Raw genomic sequence first — 20,160 nt, 5'->3', positions numbered from 1 at the left:
TGATGCCCGCTTTTGTCCTCTTTTTTCGGTGATGCATATCCTCTCCTTTTTTGGTGATTCATAAATGGCCACCCTATCCACTCCCCTGCATTCTGTTGTATGCCTGGCTAGGCTGCACTCTGCCACGGTGGCCCTGTTTTTAATGTATGTTTTGTTTGTTAGAGAGAAGGTGTGTGTATGTGTGTGTGTGTATACGTACACCCTTGAGTTACTGGATAAGGCAGTATAAAAACCTTTAGATGACAAAGGTGTGAAAGGAGGATGGGGAGACCAGAGTTCTCTGGGTCGATAAGACTGGGAGTCTCCAACATCACCTCTTTTGCTATTCTGCTGTCTGTAGATTGTGGCAAAACCTCAGCTAGGCAGATTATCTCCCACATCTGGCACACCTGCCAAAAAGGTTAGCTGTCATTGCCTTAAATAATCAAGGTGCCATAAGCAAGACCTTGCATAATAGGAAGCTGGTTTACACCAAGTCAGCCCATTAGCCCATGTAGCTTATTATTACTGACACTGACTGGCAGTGGCTCTCCAGGGTTCCAGGCAGGAATTTTTCCCAGCCCTAACTTGCAGCAGCCAGGGATGAAATCTGTGACTTTTGGCATGCAGCTCTGACCCTGAGCTGTAGCTGTTCCCTACCATTTTGACCTCTACTATTTTCTCACTACTGCACTCATTGCTTACTTGTGTCAATTTGCCCCTTCCACCATAACAGTCCCAACGCTCTAAGGAGTAAAACAAACTCTTTCAAAGAATATTAGTATTTGATTTCTTTCTCTCTCTTTCTCTCTCTCTCTGTTACAATATATTAAAATTACAATCGCAACATTCATGTATTATAGGTTCTACAAAACATTCTAGAAACAGAAAATGAATATGCTAAGGAGCTACAGACCATGCTTTCTAACTACCTGCGGCCCTTACAAGCTAGTGAAAAGTAAGTACGTTTTGCCATTAAAAAGCATTTCCGTACGTGTGGCACTCTTAAGTGACAGGCATAATGTTTGAGCCAGCTCATGTTTTAAGATCCTTCCATTATAGGCAATATCTGTGGCACTGCAGTAGAGATGCACATGATAGATATTATGTCTGCCATGTGGAGAGTAGAATGGGGGCTGTAACATTTAGGTTGGCCTTGTTCTTTCTGTACAGCAGTTATAAAATGTTGGTGACCATTCTGTGACAATACAGCCAGTGGCTCCTAGGGGCTCTCTCAGTCAGAGATGTATATGACTAATGAAGACTTCCCAACCCCTGCTTTGATGGCACTGCCCCGTTATCCTCTTCTCTGTCCCCAGTTTTCTAGCTTAGTGAGCTTGATTGGCTGTTTAAGCCCTGGCTGGCTTCCTATGCAACTTTAAAGAAATGCAACAGAACATGCCCCCCTCTCTTTGTATGTTACTAATGTTCCTGGCATAAGGTCTGATGCTCTGTCAGTTCACTTGTGAAACCAGCTCTGGAGGAAGCTGTCACCAACTTCCTAGAAGTATTGAGAGAATGCTGTAGAATGTATGTTTGGGGGAAGAGCTCTGATGTGTTTTAATTGCACTCCAGCCTCCTGAGTCCAAATGAGAAGTTCCGGGTGGTGGGAGGGATGGCTAGGTGAAAAATAAAAAGGAAAGGATTCCATGTCTCCCACATCAGAAGCTAGTTTCTGGCTGTAAGCAACATTTCAAATTATGTGGGAGGTATTTTTTGTACAAGTGCCTACTCTTAATTTTCGTATTTTTCTCGGCTCCAGGTTAAACTCTGCTGATACTTCATATTTAATGGGAAACCTAGAAGAAATCAGTTCTTTTCAGCAAATGCTTGTACAGTCTTTAGAAGAATGCATCAAGTATGTACTATGCAAACTAGCAAATCAGTACATTTAACTGTCTAGAATGACACTTGACTTCTCTAAAGGAATTTGTAGTTCACTCACATATGTTGATTTAACCCCCTGTTGGTAGAAACATTTACTGTGTCAGTCTGGTTTTGTGGTCAAATGTATCCCAAGTAAGCCATAAAAATAAAACATCTGAGGGATAGTATTATGCACAGTGACATTTGCAAGTAAGCAAACAAACAAAGCCTTCATTGAGAATGTTCCTTTTCCAGTAAAACAATATAGCTGGTAATCAGGGTCAGTAATATGGCACCTGGCAATGTAAAGTACAAACTTACTGTAGTCTGCAAACTTGTGCCTGCAGCCTGGTTGTATGCTAATGAAAGCTTGTCATTGGGAAATGATGATGAGAACTTGTTGGTAAATGTTGAAGAGATTCTTCTATTTTGCTTGTATTACTTGCATTAATATTCTTATTATTAAGACCTGAACTTAGTTAGATGTGCTTAAGTCCACTGACCTCAGTGGATGGAAGTGTGAGTAAATGGGAGAAGCACTGCAAGACATCAAACTAGGGGTGTGCGTATGTTTAATGTGTGGCTTTAAATCTGGGTGGGTGGGAGTCTGGTTTTAATGTCAAATTGAGCGTTCGGGGGAAAGGAGCAAAGCCTGACCTTCTGATCCATGTTACCTAGCCACACTCAGGTGTTTTCAGATGTTTTCCGTCTCCCAGCTCTGATAGTGGAGGTGAACCAGGTTGGTGGAAAAAGTCTGAAAACACTCAAGGGTGGCTGTGTAAGGTAGGGGAGGAAGTCAGATTTAGCTCCTTTCCCCAGCATGCTCAATTTGACATTAAAAATAGACACCACCACCCCTGCCCACCATCCCTGCCTTATAGCTACATTGGGCTGTGCATGTTTATTAAATACACACACACACACACACACACACACACCCATCTGGTATGGCTCCTAGTGTCTTCCTTCATACATTCTTCATTTACTTTTTACTGCATTAGCAGTGGGCCATCAGCACAAAAGTAAAGATATAAATCATGATAAAAATGCAAGACGTTACTTACCAAGTAATACTAACACATAATGAGTTGCCAAATCTATTAGACTATCCATGAATGGGGCTAAAGGACTGTGAAATGTTTTCCAAACCTTCAGTTCCCCCTTCCCCATGGCTGAAGAGGTATGCCATGTTTACGACTTCTCTACTTCTCCCCGTTGTTAAGCAGCGACACCTGGCCTTTGAGGATACAAAAGCAAATGGCACCTCTGTCCTGATGAATTTAGAGTGCATTGAGTCGTAAGTCTTGAAAAATTTAAAAAATGGCATTGATATTGCTTTGTTTCAGGTTACCTGAAGCTCAGCAGAGGGTTGGTGGTTGCTTTCTAAATCTGATGCCACAAATGAAAAATTTATACCTTGCATACTGTGCCAACCACCCATCAGCTGTAACTGTCCTCACAGAACACAGGTATGTGCATCTAGAAATGATACAGTACATGGAGAGCTTATAAACTCATCTGATCTCTCTCTCTGTTTTGAAAAATAGTGTTTGCAAGTAATCTCTTGTTCAGATCACTTATGGCAAAAGTACAGTTTGATAAGGTACAAGATCGAAGGTTAAATGAAGTGACAGTAGACATGAACTTCAATACTAAGATCATCTTTTTCAGTGAAGGATTTGAAAATAAGCATTGCTATTTTTAACATTCAGCCAGTTCTTCAGACATAAGTCCCATTGATTGCAGCCTTACAAGTCCTACACTATGCATCTTTACTCGGACGTTAAAAACATCAGGAGAGCTCTGCTGAATCAGACCCCACTTTTGCCAATGTAGTCCAGCATTTTGTTCCCACGATGGCCAGCCATATGCTCCAATGGGACATGAGCCCAACAAGCAAGATATGAGCCCAGTAGCACCTTCCTGCTCATGTTCCTCAGCAGGTGGTATTGAGCGCTACACTGCCTCTGATACCAGAGGTAATAGAGCTATTATGACCAGTAGCCTCCACTGGCCTTACCGTCCATGAATTTGTCTAACTTCCCTTTTAAAGTTTGCAGCTATTACTACATCTTGTTGGAAGCAAATTCTTTGTTTAAACTATGGGGTGTGTGAAGAAGTACTTCCTTTTGTCTGTCCTGAATCTCCCACCAACTTTGTTCAGTTGATGTGTGAGATAGCAGTTATAAAGTAGGTTTTATAGACCAGGGGTACAGAACCAGTTTTGGGTGGGGTGTTGGATGACCCCCCCCCCCCAGTCCTCCACAGGCAGTATGATAGGTGTGTGTGGCCACACCACCTGACATCATCTGCTTCCTGGCCCAAGTGCTGGGTGGATCTTCCACCCCGTTCTTAAGCCAAGGACAAGCTTCTCTGCATGCAGTCTTCCTTGGTTAGGGAAGCCGAGCCTGCCTAGTCCCCATCACTATGACCAGAGATACCAGCGAGGGGCTGTCCTCAGAGTGGATTCCTCCAGGGGGTGGGGCTTGGAGCCCAAGTCCAAGAGGCTGTGTGGGCCCAATTGAGGTGCCCCACAGGCCAGAAGTTCTGCACCCCTGATTTAGACAATGCCAGATGATGGTCTGGTGCTAGATGAATAAGACTGGGTGGCATTCCGTGTTTGCGTACTCCCTCCCCTTCTGCCGTTACGCATTAAACAATGCATAATTAATTAATTTATCTCCCTCTCACAAGATGTGAGGGTCATTAGCTTAGATGGCTTTTAAAGGGTATGAGAGAAATTCCTAGGGGATTGATCTATCACTGATCTGGCCTCAGTTACTCATGCCCTGGTAATATCCAGACTAGACTAGTGTAATGCTCTCTTCATTGGGCTGCCTTTGAAGACTGTTCAGAAATGTTCAGACCATATTGCACCTATCCTGCATCATCTGTACTGGCTGCCAATGTGCTTCCCAGTCCATTTCAGTGTGGTATTGACCTTTAAGGCTCTTAACTCATGGCTGGGGAATGTGTATCTGTTCAGGTGATGCTGGACTCCAATTCCCATCAACCTCAGCTAGCCTAGCTAATGCTGAGGGATGATGGGAGATGTCGTTCAACAACATCCGGAGGGCCACAGGTTTCCCTCTCCTGCCTTAATGGTTCAAGATTAAGCTAATGGATTGCCTACACCTGTATGAACCACCCTGAGCCTTGAGATCAGCTATGGAGGCCCTGTTCATGTGCTCACCAGGAGTGGTAGTTAGTCTGGCAGGCATGAAAGATGGGGCCTTTTCAGTGGAACGCCCTCCCTTGGGCGATAAGATGAGCTCCCTTCCTGTTTTCCTATAGGTGGGTCCTAAAATTGTTTTTATTTCAGGCTGCTTTTAATTAAGGTGGTTAGTAGTTTTGTTGTTGTATATTGTTCGTAGTGGTTCTATTTTTAGGTCTTATGGTAGAATGACTGGCTGAAATGATATGATTGTATTACTCATTTTACTTACTGTTTTTGTTACTTATTGTTTTAATGTTGATGGGTGTGTGTGTGTAATTTTATATTTTTTTATGTTGCCTTGGGAAAATACTGGATTTTTAAAACATGGCTTATAAATCCTTAAGAAAAGAAAATGATGATGACTATATGGAATCTCCATGTTTAGGGACACTATACCTTTGAATACCAGGTGCTAGGGAACAAAACAGGGAAGGTCTATTGCCTTTGAGCTCTGCTTGTTGGCTTCCCAGACGCATTTGGTTGGACCACTTTGGGAACCAGGATGCAGACTAGGTGGACCTTTGGTCTAATCCAGCAGGGCTGCTCTTGTTCTTACACTATTATAAACATTAGATCAGGGTAGGGAATGTGTGGCCCTAGAGATGTGGTTGGACTGCATCTCTCATCAATCCTAGTCAATGGTGAGGGATGAGTCACAGCCTAACAACATCTGGAGTGCCACACATTCCCCATCTCAATATTAGATAATATTTTCAGGGTACAGTAAGTAAGAGTACAGGCTTATTTTATTGTCAGAAACAAGAGTAGGATTTTATATTTTGATGCTGTATTTGCATAGTGAATTAGACTGAAATTCAAGCATTATTTTGTGTGTGTGTGTGTGCGCATGCACGCTTGAACAGCTGAATGTTTGTTGAGGGGCACGGGGAGGGGATGTTATTATAAACCAAAGTAGTTTTGGACAGTCTGTGGAACAATTATACCTTCTAAAAAAAATCCTGGCTATCCCTGGCTTCTGTGGCAGCAACTTTATCATCTTTTTGGACATGTGTTTAAATGTGTGACTGCATACATAAAAAGGCAAAAAACTTCCCTAATTTACCTTCCTCTGTGCTTTCTCAAAGCTCTGATGCCAGTAGCACACAGTGTCCGCCCTTCCTGATAAGCTTTCAACTGTCTATTTTCAAAAGACTTAAATGAATTGAGTTTTCTGCTTCATTCTTGAGGTTCAGGGGTTCAAGTTTCACTTGCTGTTCTCAACAGCTATGTTACGTTAGCATGCTGTACAGCTAACTGAATCTGATTGTGCTTTGAGCAGGCGGTAGAAACTGGCTTGCCACAGTCATGCTGCCCTTACAGTAACTACATTTCAGGGTAGATGTTGAGTTTTGCTTCTGAGCTTGGTCAAATGAACATTGTTGCCTTTTCTAGTCTGATGTTTAAATGAACAACACTACACTGGTAGGAACATTAATTTATTCAGCTTTATAGTGGGTCCTGATTAGCATTAACCATGGTTAACCCTTAACCATAGTTGAGAAAACCATGGTGGGAAAACCTGTGTTTGAGAAGGAGTGCTGGGAGGTGGGGCAGAGTGAAATTCTGCAGTCTACTGCTGCTCCCTTAACCACAGTTAATAGTTACATCTATGTCAGCCGTTCTGATGAAGTACCTATTAGAACATACCTATTGATAACTGTCTAGTACTCAATACAATCTACTCTAAATTTAATAAGCAATAAGAGAAAGGCAGATATATTTCTAAAACAATGCACACTAAGGAGTGTTAATACTTCCTATGGATGAAAATACCAGTAACTTACTTGCGGTTAAATCCTTAACATAAATGAGAAGGATAGATTTTTTTAAAACATAAAATTTATCCTGTACCCTCCTAGCTAGCAATTGTGTCTATAGATAGCAGCAAGGCTTAAAACCACCACTTAAAAAAAGTACAGCTTGCATAATGTTAGATGCTATGTTTGGAACTTAATTTGAGATTACTGTATTGCATTTATATCATTTTTTTTAATGATACCGAATTTCACAATGTGAAGCTTTAAAAAAGCACACACATGGGAGATAGCTGGAGCATGGAATACAGATAACCATCTGAGTCACAGAACCTTTTGTCCCTCCTCCACTCTATTTCCCAAAGGCTGCTAACATAGAGGTGATGTCATACTTGAAGCAACAGCCCAAGAATAAGGCATTCTATGTAGAAATGCAGCACCAGAGACTGGAAAAGGCTTGGAGTCATTAAGTGAGCCAAGGGTTTGCTGAAGGGTTTTCGGCATGCATTGTCTATGTGACATCTTTAGACCTTTCAGCAGTGACAGTTCATGTTCTGTCTATTATAGGGAGGAACTGGAAGTGTAAGTTACAGCTTTTAATGTTTTTCACTCATTTGTGCATGATATACTAGCTCTTTTTCTGCTCTTCCTGTGGTTGTAGGTGCATTAGAGTTTTAAGACATTCTTCTTAGTTTGTGGTGATATTATTCATTAAAATGTTGGTGGTTTGGATTCAGTTTAGAGGCAGATTATATTTTACTGCCTTCCTAACTCTGGGCAAACCTGTTTAAGACACAAATTTTAAGAACAGCTTAAGTTATTGAGACTATCTTTATAGCAGAGATTTCTTACACCAGTTCTGTAGTACTATTGTAATAGTAATGCTTAGGCTTGCTTTATTCTGCATAGCTGGTCTGTCTTGAATAAAAAATAGATTTTATAATTTTAGTCATAGCAATATATATATTTGTTATTCCAGAGGCCTACTTGTTGTTTCTTAGCTCAATGATTATCTCTTGTATATCTCCTTTTGTTTCTTTCCTGTATATTATTTTAGTTAAATACAGAGGAGATCCACTGTGCAATACTTTGCAGCATTTAGACCAAACTGCATGTTATAAAGTGCTATTGTCCTTGTCAAAACAGCTGTGATCTTGAACTAACCACACTGATTTTATAGATGCTATGATTCTCTAAGAAAATAACTGAGGCATAGTCTCCAGATAGTTTAGAAGCTTCAAATCTAATAATAATTTTTCATTAGCAAAGTTTTTAATAAGCAGAACACTATTTACAAAAATCTATTTTCTGAATGTCTGGTGTCTTGTGGTGAGTAATAGGCAGATTAAGAACTCCATTTTGTTTGAATATTCAGTTCCTTAAATATAAACAAACCCATAGCTTCTGTATGTATATGTGTAATATATATATATAGCCTTTTGTCAAACATATGTTCATTACGTTTGGGTGGTGATGTGGACTTTTTTATGGACTTGGAGCAGTTTTCCTTAGCTTGATTTCACTTTTGAAATAGAGGTCGTGTTCTCATGAAGGTTGCTTCAGTTTCACTCACTGAAGAGGAGAGAACAGGAGTAAGGACACCTAGTCTTGAAATGTCTTGGTCCTGAGAGTGTTAGCAGAGAAAGGCCTATTCACTTCTTCCAGTGTGTCTCTCTTTACCATAGAGTAGCCTTCCCCAACCTGAAGCCCTCCAGAAGTTTTAGACAACAATTCTCAGCATTCCTGACCTTTGGCCATATTAGCTGGGGCTGATGGGAATTGTTGTCAGAAACATCTGGAGGGCACCAGGTTGGTGACAACTTCCATGGAGGGAGTGATTACTCCCCGTTTTGGAAGTGGCTCAGTGTATGGATGGGGCAAGGTCAATGAAGCCTTCCAAGAAATCATGAGAGATCCCAGCAGAGGAAAACTTTGGGATACCACTACATGATTTGACTGAACTAGTTCCCCTTGTAAAAGGAGGAAAGTATAGTATTGGACACCTTTAAGAGGTTACCTTTTATGCTAACCAGGAGGTAGCGGCAGAAGTGAGGGTAATCGTATTTCACACTGTGGAGGGAAGTGATTCTTAGGAAACATTCCATGCTGCTGAGAACAAGTAGCCCAGACAGTCTTGCACTATTGTTTTCACAAGGCTGCTTTCACCTAGTGGACCGGACAGGTGGGGAAGATTGGCAGGTCAAATGCCCTGCTGTTGTTTCCACCATCCGAGGCAGCATTTACAGTATGGCACTTCCCTCAGGAATTGCTCATGCTAAGGTTCCTGTTGTTGGGTTATTGCCTCTTTCTCATGGTGATGGAGGCCCAATTCTCACTGAGATGGTACTCTGTAACTTTATCATTTGATAGGTTCAGCCCACTGCCTGGCATTTCATATGATTAGAAATCTGTTCATGATGGATGATCTTGGAAGGCCATTTTATATAACCATGCATGCATGAGATTCCTGTTTGTGTAAATTGGTCCTGACGTAATAGTAATTTGAAGTTTACCAGGTTATCAAATGGGAAGTGTAGTCACATAATGTGTGGGAATCCCTTGAATTCTCTAAATGAATGCAGGTACAACTGGTAGCCATTGATCAGGGAGAGAACAGTCGGACTGTAGGTTTTGCTGTTTTCTAGCAACCAATGAAAGAGAGAAGTCACTTGATTCTGTCCATTGGGTTGTTATTTAGAGCATTCCAGAATTAAGTGTGGCATTGTGCAAATGTGTAGGTAGTAGATGAAACTTTCAGAGAAACATTGTGCATGCATGCTGAAAAGTTTTATTTGGGGGGGGCAGGGCAGGGTGGAGGGAAGGACCAATGGCAAATGTTTTCTAGACATTCTTTGTATTTGTGCTAGGGTGGATAAAATTGCTGTGGGAGATTTGAGGCTGTACAAGTGAAGTTATTATGGTGGTTCTTAAAAGTTTACTTCCTGTTACTTCCCAAATAAGTTCAGAAAACTCTACTATTAAATAGGTTTCTTCATCATTTTGTTTACATATATAAATTAGATCCCACCCTTCTGTATTAAAAGTATATTCAGGGCAGCTTATGTAATTACAAATGTTAACTATAGAATGACATAATAAATAAACAACCAGCATAAAGTATCCACAATAAATTAAAAGCAGCAGTAGACTTAAATAGCATTTAAAGAGTAGACTTAAATAGTAGACTTAAATAGCATTTAAATGCTATTTAAATAGCATTTAAAGATATTTTCATATATCTTGAAAATATCTGCTAGCCTGCCTAAAGCCCTGCATGCTCATATGTGGAAATGTTTTGTGACTTGTAACGTTTTGGTAGCCTGAGTCTTCAAAGCCTGAGTCTTTGAAGCTTTGAGTCTTCAAAATTTTTCTCTGAGGCTTCAGTTGTATGCAAACATGCTTGGGAGTAAGCCCTATAGAACTGAACTGTTAATCTTGTTGGACAATCTCCTGTTGTGAATACTAATATGTTATGTAATTAACATTACTTGAAATATTTGATTATTTATCATTCTGATTTTCATCTCAAATGAATACGTTCTTTTTAAGTGGGATTCAGAGAGAAAGTTGAGCTTTTCAATAAAAACAAATCATGTAAAATGAGTTTCTTCATATATTTGTTCCATGACTAGGCTTTGTCCTTTCTTGGAAGACAAACAGGTTATTTCTGAAGAATCAGAATGATTGACTTATTTCTGGTTTTCGTTCTTTGTTTCAAATATATTTATTTTTTTATATGAACAGTGAAGAACTAGGAGAATTCATGGAGCTGAAAGGAGCCAACAATCCTGGGATTCTTGTATTGACCACGGGCCTGAGCAAACCCTTTATGCGCCTGGATAAATATCCCACATTACTCAAAGAGCTTGAAAGACACATGGAGGTATATCTTAGCAGCATTTATGTTCCAGCTTAATGATGATTTGGCAACAATTATCTTAAAGGTACATTTCAAGGAGGATGGGTCCCAAAGTATATTACTTGCTCTCATTCTTCCGATGTAAGGGAAGTAATAGTCTGGAAAGTTCAAGGACATTAGACTTCTGGAATTGGCTGGCCTATCCACTTGTGATATCCCTGTAATACGGGTATATAGCCACATTTAGTAAGGTATTGCACAAGTTTATGCACTTTGTCAAAAGCCTCTAGGAGCTTCCTGTGGACCTCTGATATCGGATGGGTACTGAAAAGTCCAAGTGCTGGTAGTGCCTTTCAAAAATGGGATGCTGGGCTGTAAATTCAGGGAAATTCTTTAGGTGTATGCAAAAATCTATGCATACAAACCAGGATTGGGTTTGTGGATGTGTTTATCTTTTGAACTCTCCCCTGCTCCTTCAGTTTGGGAGCCTTTCCTGCCTTTTCTATAAATTTGGAAGAAGTTGGTTCCACATCAAGTGGGCTCAAGAGGGGACTAAGAAGCTCCATTGTATATGTTTCTCACTTCTCAACCCTCTGGTTTGGATTGTTGAACTTCAGCCAGTTTATTCTGAAGTGTGTGTTGTTCTAGTAATTTTCTTTTAATCTTTTGGTTTCCCTACTAGATTTTCAGCAGTTTACATATTTAGGTGTCACTCAACAGTGTCGGTGAATCCATTGTAAATTTTGTTTTGGAGAAGAGATAATTCATCAGACATAGGCCCAGTCCTCACTACCAAACGTGGTTTAATATCTTTGGTCTGTCAATGTCAGATAATATATACAGCTAGTTTGAAGTGTTAGTTTTAATTTTAAATCTTAATGAATACTAGAATTGCAGGTATCGTTATACTTTGGAAAGCTTTAGAGTTGGAACAAAATTTGTCTTCAAATTTTCAGCTCCATTAATATTGCCAGTCTCCTAAATTTAATCTGTGCACTAGGAAAACTGGCTTAAGTGGTATTTATATGATAATGACTGAAAAAGTATCCATAAATTTACACCTGTCAATTGAAGGCTCTCTTGTGGAAATGGGTGTCTTTAAAAAAAAACACCCTGCTGGCATGACCTGATCTAGAGGTTTGTTGCATAAAGCAGTGTAGCTGTCAGAAATGTATCTTACCTATGTAAATCCAGTATTAATGGCAGAGACTTTAATTTCAGCAGGAGTTCCAAAGCAAATTCTTTCTGAAATTTCTTTTAGGATTACCATCAAGACCGACCTGACATTCAGAAATCCATGACAGCCTTCAAAAACCTTTCTGTAAGTAACTTGGGGAACAGAAGGCATGCTAAAGAGAATATACTAGTCTAAATATAAAATGAAATAACCTCCCAAGGTCATGATAGCAGTACTGGTGGGTGGCAGGGGGAAGAAGGGGTTCAAATTTATATGCATGGAATAACTAAAGATGGATGTTTCCACTGGCAGTGTTGATCTGGATTCAAGGGGCAGACAGGTTACAGGAAAAGGAAGGAAGAGAGGCCCAGATGGTACCACATGAGTACAAATGATGCAAAATTCTGCAGATAGAAGGTTAGCCGAGTAAACTCTAGTAGTCGCAATCCATATAAGGGAAAGTGGGGGAGCAAGCTTCCTGTTTGATCTGAGGCAGTTGCCCCTACTTATGCAGTGTTAGCCTGCCTATGCAGCACCCTTCTGTTCCATGGGTCCCTGGCGTGCTAACAGGATTTAAATGGGAAGCTGGTCATTTAGAATGCAGAACTGGCAGGTGAATCTTCCCCTCTGTGTGGGTGCTTAATTCAGAGACTCACTGGGTGATTTTGGGCCATTCACTCTCAGCCTAACCTACCTCATGGGGTGATTGTGAGGATAAAATGGAGAGAAGGAGGACCATGTAAGCTGCCTCGGGTTCCTTGGAGGAAAAATAAGTGGGATATAAATGTAATAATAAAAAATAAAGTAGTTCAAAGAGCCACAAATTTGAGAAGGAGCTCAATAATTGGGGTTCACCAAGCAAAGGGAGGCCAACTCCAGGGTACAGAACAACTATATATTTTAAAAGTCTCTTCCACCTCAGGAGCCTGAGCTTGTGCCTGAGGTGATTTGAGCAATTCTCTTCCTCAGAGGAATTAGTAACTTCTGGTTTTAGGGAATTTCTTCACCCGCAGGGCACCTAGCGGCACAAGACTATTATTCAGACAAAATATTTTTAGTCATGGCATTGAGATGCAGGAGTGCTCTCTTGTTTTTAAATTAAGTGACAATAAACGTTGCTTTAGGATGTTTCATACATGGTAATTTTTCCTATATGTATGTCATATGTGAAGTGGTCCTGAGATAATAACCTGCTGTATTCTGTGTTTTAGTAAACGTAGTCAATGAGGGACATATCTACTCCTATATTAAACATTTTAGTTGTACATGAAGACCAAAATAAGAATTTGGCAAGAAGCCAATCTGTGTTCAGTGTGGAATAAGATGTTATTTATTTTTAAAATTAAATGTCAGACTGGAACAATTGTTATAACTGATCCCACTTAAATAATAATATTTTTCAAGTGCATATAGCAGGTATGTGCTACACATAGAAAAATAAGTTAACATAGCCTTTGCCCATAGGCTTATAAGCTCAGGTAGGCATGACACTTGAGGAAAAGTAAGAGATGTGCTGTGAGGAAAACTGAAAAAGAAAAGGCAAGGGAAAACAGACTTGTTTGATAACCATTTTAGAACAAGTGCCCTGCTATTTCTTGGGTGCCCAGAGTTTCTGCTTTGGCCTCAAATAAGGAGTGCCCTTACTTGAAGCAGCACTGGCTCACCATCTAATCCCCTGGTCACTATCTGTGTGGTCCCTGTGCTCCTCCATGGCTGTCTCTAGTAAGAAAGACAAGCTGGCTAGTTGGCATTTGGTTATCCAGAGTCTAGGCTGCTGTTGCTTCTGAGAGAAATGTTCCTCTTCTACATTTGTATGAAACAAAAAAGGGCCAGACATAGTACTGAACAGATATTGGTTCCTGGCTAGTTCAGTTGTACCTATACAATGTTTAATGGTATTTTACCCTGGTCCAATAGGCACAGTGTCAAGAAGTAAGGAAAAGAAAGGAACTTGAACTCCAAATACTAACAGAAGCCATCCGCTGCTGGGAAGGAGAAGACATTAAAACACTGGGAAATGTTATTTACATGTCACAAGTCCTGATTCAATGTGCTGGTAGTGAGGTATGGCAGTTTTGCTTTCCCAAGATCTTGCACTGCTACAAGGAATTAATTTTGACAATAGTTCAGATGTGTAATTCTCTGAAAAAGGATCTTCTGTAGTCTGCCTCTGTTGTTTGCTTTTTTAAATGTCTCCCTTTTGCTCTTGTTTATGGAAGAAAAAAGAATATTAGAGATGGGCAAACCTGCCAGAGGAATTACTAAAGAATTATCCAAACGGGAGGAAAAACTATAAACCCATCTTTTAAAATAAACACCGTAATATAATTTTAACAGTACCCAGTTCAGTTCATTGTAGCATTTACTCAGGCACGTTTGGGAGAAGAATTGGCCAACTCCTCTTTCTCTTAAGCCACTCTCCATTTTTTTAATGGAGTTTCTCAGGGTTTCTCAATCTTTGTCATGCATCCATAGTATTTAGGATAGAATCCTTATAGAGATTGCAACCCTATTTGACAGAAAATCCAAAGCTGCAGGCCATTATTTTTCAGAAGTGGGGTTGTTTCTAAAAATGCCTAATATGTGGCTTGATTAATAATAAAGACACAAAAAATAGTTTTGGGTATCCCACTATGCCATCTGAATTTTTGTTTTGTCATGTCATTTAATGTTAATTATATATTTTAATGATTCCCTCTCCTTTTTTATATAAGGAAAAGAATGAAAGATACCTTCTTCTCTTTCCTAACATTTTGCTCATGTTGTCTGCCAGCCCTCGGATGAGTGGGTTTATCTATCAGGTAAAAGAAGCTTTAATATAATCTTGGTCTCTGTGTTATGTTTAAATAGTGTTGGATCCAGACCTAGTCACACTTAGAGTAGACCACTGAAATCAGTGGAACTTAAGTTAGCCATGGCTAACTCAAGTCTCGTTGATTTCAAAGAGTCTGCTCTAACTGTGACTAAGTTCGGATCCACCCCATCGTCTTCATTTCTTGCATCACTTGTATCATCTACCAATGATTCTGCAAAGGTTACATTGAACTATATGGTATTTATGCACCTAAGTGCTTTTAGGATCATAGAGACAGCATGAATGCAGTGTGGATGCTGAGTATGAAGGACCTTTCTTCAAGCTCAATAACAATGTGTCCTAACCTTTGGGGGTGGTGGGGAGGGAAAACATCCTCATATGTATATGTTTGTTATCTGTTGAATATATTTGTGTATTTGGCTTTATGTGAATAGTAGTTTGCTATATCTGCTTTTAGGGGAAACTACCGCTGACAGGGATGACCATTGCAAAGCTAGAAGATAGTGAAAATCACAGAAATGCATTTGAAATATCAGGTAATCTTCTTGCGCATACTGTCTGTTCTGTATATATCATCATTGCTTCAAACAATGTGCCAAAACCCAGCATCTATTCTACCCTCGAAAGTAGGGGTGGGCAGAAGGTAGATCTCCAGATATTTTCGACTTCCAACTCCCCAAAGCTCTTGCTGCAGTGGTCAGGAATGCTGGCAGTTGAAGTCCAAAACATATGGAGATCCACTTTCTGCCCATCCCTGCTCTAAGCCATTCAGTGATATGCTGAAATGAACGAGAAGGCAATTTAAGCAATCTCTCCACGCAATCTCTGCCATACAATTTGTAATTAATTTTAAAAATATATGCTCATTTTTCTTCTTTCCATATGAATTCAAGGCAGGCTTCACTAACAGAAAAATCCCAACAAATCTACAGTAAAAACTGTATAGAAATAACAGTACAATCAATAGCCAGAATCAGCAATCCACTTAATCAGTAGACTTAGTGGAACAAAAATGTTCTAAGGGAGCAATCCTATGGCTGCTAGACAGTGGCTAGATGGCCATAGGATATGGTGTTATCCTGGAGAACTGACCTCCCCCCACTTCTGCACGCCTTGGAGGCAGCGCGGAACAGCCCCATCCTTTGCACTCGCGAGAGGAGCACGGAGTGGCTGAAAAGGGGCATAGCTGGGGGCGTTCCGGGGTGGGGAGGGCGGAAATGCCTGTATGTACGGCAGCCTCCTTCCCCGCTCCTCCTTCCTGCAGCTAGACAGCCACAATCGGCTGTCTAGCAGCAAATGCAGGGCAGGAGAAGTGCGGAGGGAATGATCCCCTCCATGCTTCTCCTGCCCTGCTTTGGATAAGCACCTCTGAGTTTGGAAGCAGCCGCCTATCTGGGTAGTCACCAACAATGGCATATGCAGCAAGAGCTTCAGAGAGGATTTCAGGCAGGTTCACTTGGGAGCAGACACTCTCTAAGATATACAGCCCCCAGGCCTCTTAGGGCTTTCAAGATCAAAACCAGAATCTTCAATTGTGCCCAGAAATTAAATGACAGGCAGCGAAGGTATATTGTAGATTAACACCAACAAAAAGCTGAGCAGTCATGTTCTCTGCTAAGCGGAGTAACCTATCATTGTAGGACTCTAACCTAGAATGCTTGTTTTGTAAGATCTAGTAGCGATACTCCGTGAGATGGCCTTGATCTTGTAAGAGTGGTAATGGTTAATAGGGGGAACAGCCGTAACAGTCATATGTTCTTGGCCTGTAAATCTGAAATCTCAAACTTTCCACAGATTCTGTAGCCAAATACTACTCATTTTTAAAAGGGCACAGGACAAGGATGCACAATTTGAGCCCCCCCCCCCCCGGCTTTTACTGTGGCCCCCCAGAGGTGCCTGCCCCCCCCCTACTGCCACCAAATTCCCCGCTGCCTGTACTCTCTACTATGTCCCTCAGAGATCCTCATACAGATAGCTCTTTTCCCACTGCTGCTAGCAGTGATCTGTTTCAGGATTGCAGGGTATGTGCAGAGAAGGCTCCACACCCACTCCCAGAGATCCTCATAGAGATCACTAGTGTGTGTGTATACTTGGGAGAAGTGTGTGTGTAGCCTTCAACCCCCGAGCCGGCATAAGACGCGGCCCTTGGGCCCAAGAAGATTGTGCACCCCTGCTGTAAGAGGACTGAAGTGGCAGCGAAGTTCCAAATGTACGGGCTGAAACCAACAGTTCTTTAACTGGAAGCACTTTTTAAAAATTGCTGGATTGTGCTAACGTGATGCGGAGAAGACCCCTGAAACAGGAGAAGTGTGCTGATCCTTAAGAAGCACATTATGCTATTTGTTTGCTGTTTGGTATATAAAGGGCAGTATTCAGTGTGACATGAAGGGTAGCGTAAATTATGCTGCACCAGTATAAATTACATTGTACTAGTGTAAGGAACCTCTGGTGCAATGTCAATAGTATAAGCTGGCGCAATGGGTTCTCTGGGGAATCCCTTCACTCCAGCTAACACCTTTGGTGTTGTTGCGAGAGGTCCCTTATGCTAGCGCAATGTAATTTATGTTAGCTGTTGTGTCGCATTGGATAGTGCCCAATGTGTTTTGGCATGTCAGCTGTTGCTCGCATGAGAATTTGACACTATAGCTTTAAATAAGGAATAAATGTCTTTTGCTCTTTGCTTCTGTATTTTCCGTTTGGTTCTAGGAAATATGATTGAACGGATATTAGTATCTTGTAATAACCAACAAGATCTGCATGAATGGGTAGACCATCTGCAGAAGCAAACCAAAGTAACCACCATTGGGACTCCAGTTATTAAACCTCATTCTGTGCCATCTCACACGGTAAGAGGCTGCCTGATTCTAGTCCTGTGGAGTTTACAATATGCAAGCACAATAAGTCGTCTGTGTGCATCATTTGAGAAAAAGACTGTTCATGTTATACGTAAATGAGTCTTGTGTGATGCATTATGATAATTTAATTTTAGTGGTAGAATTGCTGAGCCATAGTGAAGTGTGTTAAAATCAAGAAATATATTTCTATGAGGGTTATGTTTAGGGCTATGCCAAATATGGTCTGGTCCCACGCTCCTCTAGTAAAGTCTGCAAACAAGAACTCTGTATGGGCTACAAAAATGCATGCCTATTTCCATGAGAGCTGGTGACACTGACATGGACAGGAGCTGTGTCATTTGTCCAACCCACATGGTTCCCATAATGTATGAATTGACCCTACCACATTCGGAAAAGCTGGTTGCTAGGGCGTCAACCATAAAAATCAGTAGTTTTTGCCCCTCACTGCCCCGCTCCTGCTTATCGATGTTTCTGAGTTAAATACAAGTTCAGTTTAATAGCTTGAGATGGTGTTGACAGATGTATTAGTTCCAACAAACCTGTTCAACTGTTACTGCATGGCTCTGTTACAAATGTAATAATGATAGTTAGCTGGCATAAAGTTAGCCAAGGCAATCCCTTTTTATTGTTCCTTTTCTTTGTTTCTGTAATCTTTGTACATCTGGCAGCTTCCTTCACATCCTGTTACACCATCAGGCAAGCATGCGGATAGCAAGCAAATCCCACTGACCCCAGTATACCACACTCTTCCACATCCTTCACATCATGGAACGCCTCATACCACTATAAACTGGGGACCCCTGGAGCCTCCTAAAACTCCTAAGCCATGGAGTTTGAGCTGTTTACGGCCAGCACCTCCATTACGTCCTTCAGCAGCACTCTGTTACAAAGAGGTGAGAATGAGTAACCCAGTTACAAGTCCAAAATCATTCCAAGTCTTAACACAGAAATAAATTGTGTTGCCTTAGAAAGCACAACTTGGCTTCAGGTAGCATTGAGTTAATCATAATTAAGAAAAGGAGTGCTTTTAAACTCATGAATCATTCTTTTAATCAATGAGTAGAGTGGGAATATCTGTTTTGAACTTTAAACCTTGTGTTATTTCTGATGTCATGCACCTTTTTCTCTTCAACCACATTCCTTATTAGAACAGAGTAGGGAAAAAATCCTCTTCTAACAAGTGAGTAGCATTCCTGAAGAGATGGTTAATCAGGTGTTAAGGAAAAGTCTGGACAGTTTGTTAGCATATAGAAAGAGAATCCTTAGCCAACAGTGTCAGCTGTGTTTCCCCTGTTTCTAGGCCAAGTGCACGGAAGCAAAGCCTCAAAATGGTACTGGAAAATGAATCTTGATCAAATACTAATAGTCCTCATAAAAACAGTAAAATGCCCGATGCATTTTGGCTGATGACAACCTTCTCTAGGGACATAACCTTCAAGAATAAGGTTCTCCTGTCAAGGTAGCATCGCTGAGGGAGACATTTCCTTCACAGGAGAACTAAATCCTGAATCTTATGGCCCTGAAGAAAGATGTCATCAACTGAAATGTGTTGGGCAGTTTATTGTTTTTTAAAGGACAATTATTTGATAAAGACTCTTTTTTCAGTACCATTTTGAAATTCTGCATCTTCTTTTGCTTCCTTCCATTTTTGGTGCTGCCCCCTTTTTTCCTTCCATGTTTTTTTTTTTATTGAGCCAACATATAAGATCGCAAAAATTGAAATAAAGAAAGCAGGCTGCTAACTGAATTTCATCATAGCTTAGTGTAGGCCGTTGCTCTACTATGTTTTCACCAGTATACTTTTTGGCAGCAATTGTTTCTTGTAGCCTGATGATTTAAAGAAGTTTTATTAACAGCATCTTCTAAAACTGACTCTCTCGTGTCTGTACAACTACACTGTGAACAACCACTGTTAATAATGTGATCATTAATGTCAGTACTTTCTGCATTTAATTTCCTTCTGAGCTCACTCTCCATAATACTCCATGCATCTGGTGAAAGCTTATGCCAGAATAAATAGGGTTTAAGCCTCGTGTGGCGCAGAGTGGTAGGTGGCAGTATTGCAACTGAAACTCTCCCCACAACCTGAGTTCGATCCCAGCAGAAGCTGGGTCCCAGGTAGCTGGCTCAGGTCAACTCAGCCTTCCATCCTTCCGAGGTCGGTAAAATGAGTACCCAGCTTGCTGGGGGAAAGGTAGTCACGACTGGGGAAGGCAATGGCAAACCATCCCGCTATAGTCTGCCATGAAAACGCCAGCGTAAGCAGGTGCCCCTCTAGGAGTCAGTAATGACTCGGTGCTTACACAGGAGGAACCTTTCCTTTCCAAGGTTCTACAAGTCTCTTCATTATTTTTTTCAAAACCTATTTGCCTTTGTTAGGCAGTGGCTCTTAACAGCAAACTATGGTTTGGCCATTGGTGACCAAGTCTTGGGCTCATGCACTTCTTCTTCCATGGTCTGATGGAAGTCAGGGAGGGGGAATTGTGTGTGTATGAGGTGAAGGTGGAGGGGAGGCCTAGCATGCAAGCACAAGCCTCAGACCGTTTGGCAGGCCTCTTGTCATATTCTTTTACCACTTTTTTTGTCCATATCTTAGAGAATGTCTAGTTTAGGGATAGACCGTCATATCTTTGTATTT

The 20,160-nt window shown here is 40.9% G+C and overlaps 1 protein-coding gene across 7 annotated transcripts in view; it reads left to right on the top strand.

Moving 5' to 3' along the window:
- ARHGEF7 (Rho guanine nucleotide exchange factor 7) overlaps positions 1-20,160 on the top strand; it is a 118,847-nt gene that overhangs the window by 61,380 nt on the left and 37,307 nt on the right. For all 7 annotated transcript variants that reach the window (XM_084844629.1, XM_084844624.1, XM_084844626.1 and 4 more), the window contains exons 7-16: positions 843-937; positions 1,742-1,837; positions 3,192-3,314; positions 10,561-10,699; positions 11,937-11,996; positions 13,770-13,916; positions 14,567-14,653; positions 15,125-15,203; positions 17,374-17,513; positions 18,191-18,415. In XM_084844629.1, the coding sequence (XP_084700755.1) occupies positions 843-937; positions 1,742-1,837; positions 3,192-3,314; positions 10,561-10,699; positions 11,937-11,996; positions 13,770-13,916; positions 14,567-14,653; positions 15,125-15,203; positions 17,374-17,513; positions 18,191-18,415 (1,191 nt within the window). The remainder of the gene's footprint in view (positions 1-842; positions 938-1,741; positions 1,838-3,191; positions 3,315-10,560; positions 10,700-11,936; positions 11,997-13,769; positions 13,917-14,566; positions 14,654-15,124; positions 15,204-17,373; positions 17,514-18,190; positions 18,416-20,160) is intronic.

This window comes from Heloderma suspectum, chromosome 3 (assembly GCF_057233095.1).
Source record: "Heloderma suspectum isolate Gila_16-S chromosome 3, 16-S_ref, whole genome shotgun sequence".
Classification (NCBI taxonomy): domain Eukaryota; kingdom Metazoa; phylum Chordata; class Lepidosauria; order Squamata; family Helodermatidae; genus Heloderma; species Heloderma suspectum.
The sequence above is the reverse complement of the archived record's forward strand: the minus strand, read 5'-3'. Positions and strand labels throughout refer to the sequence as shown.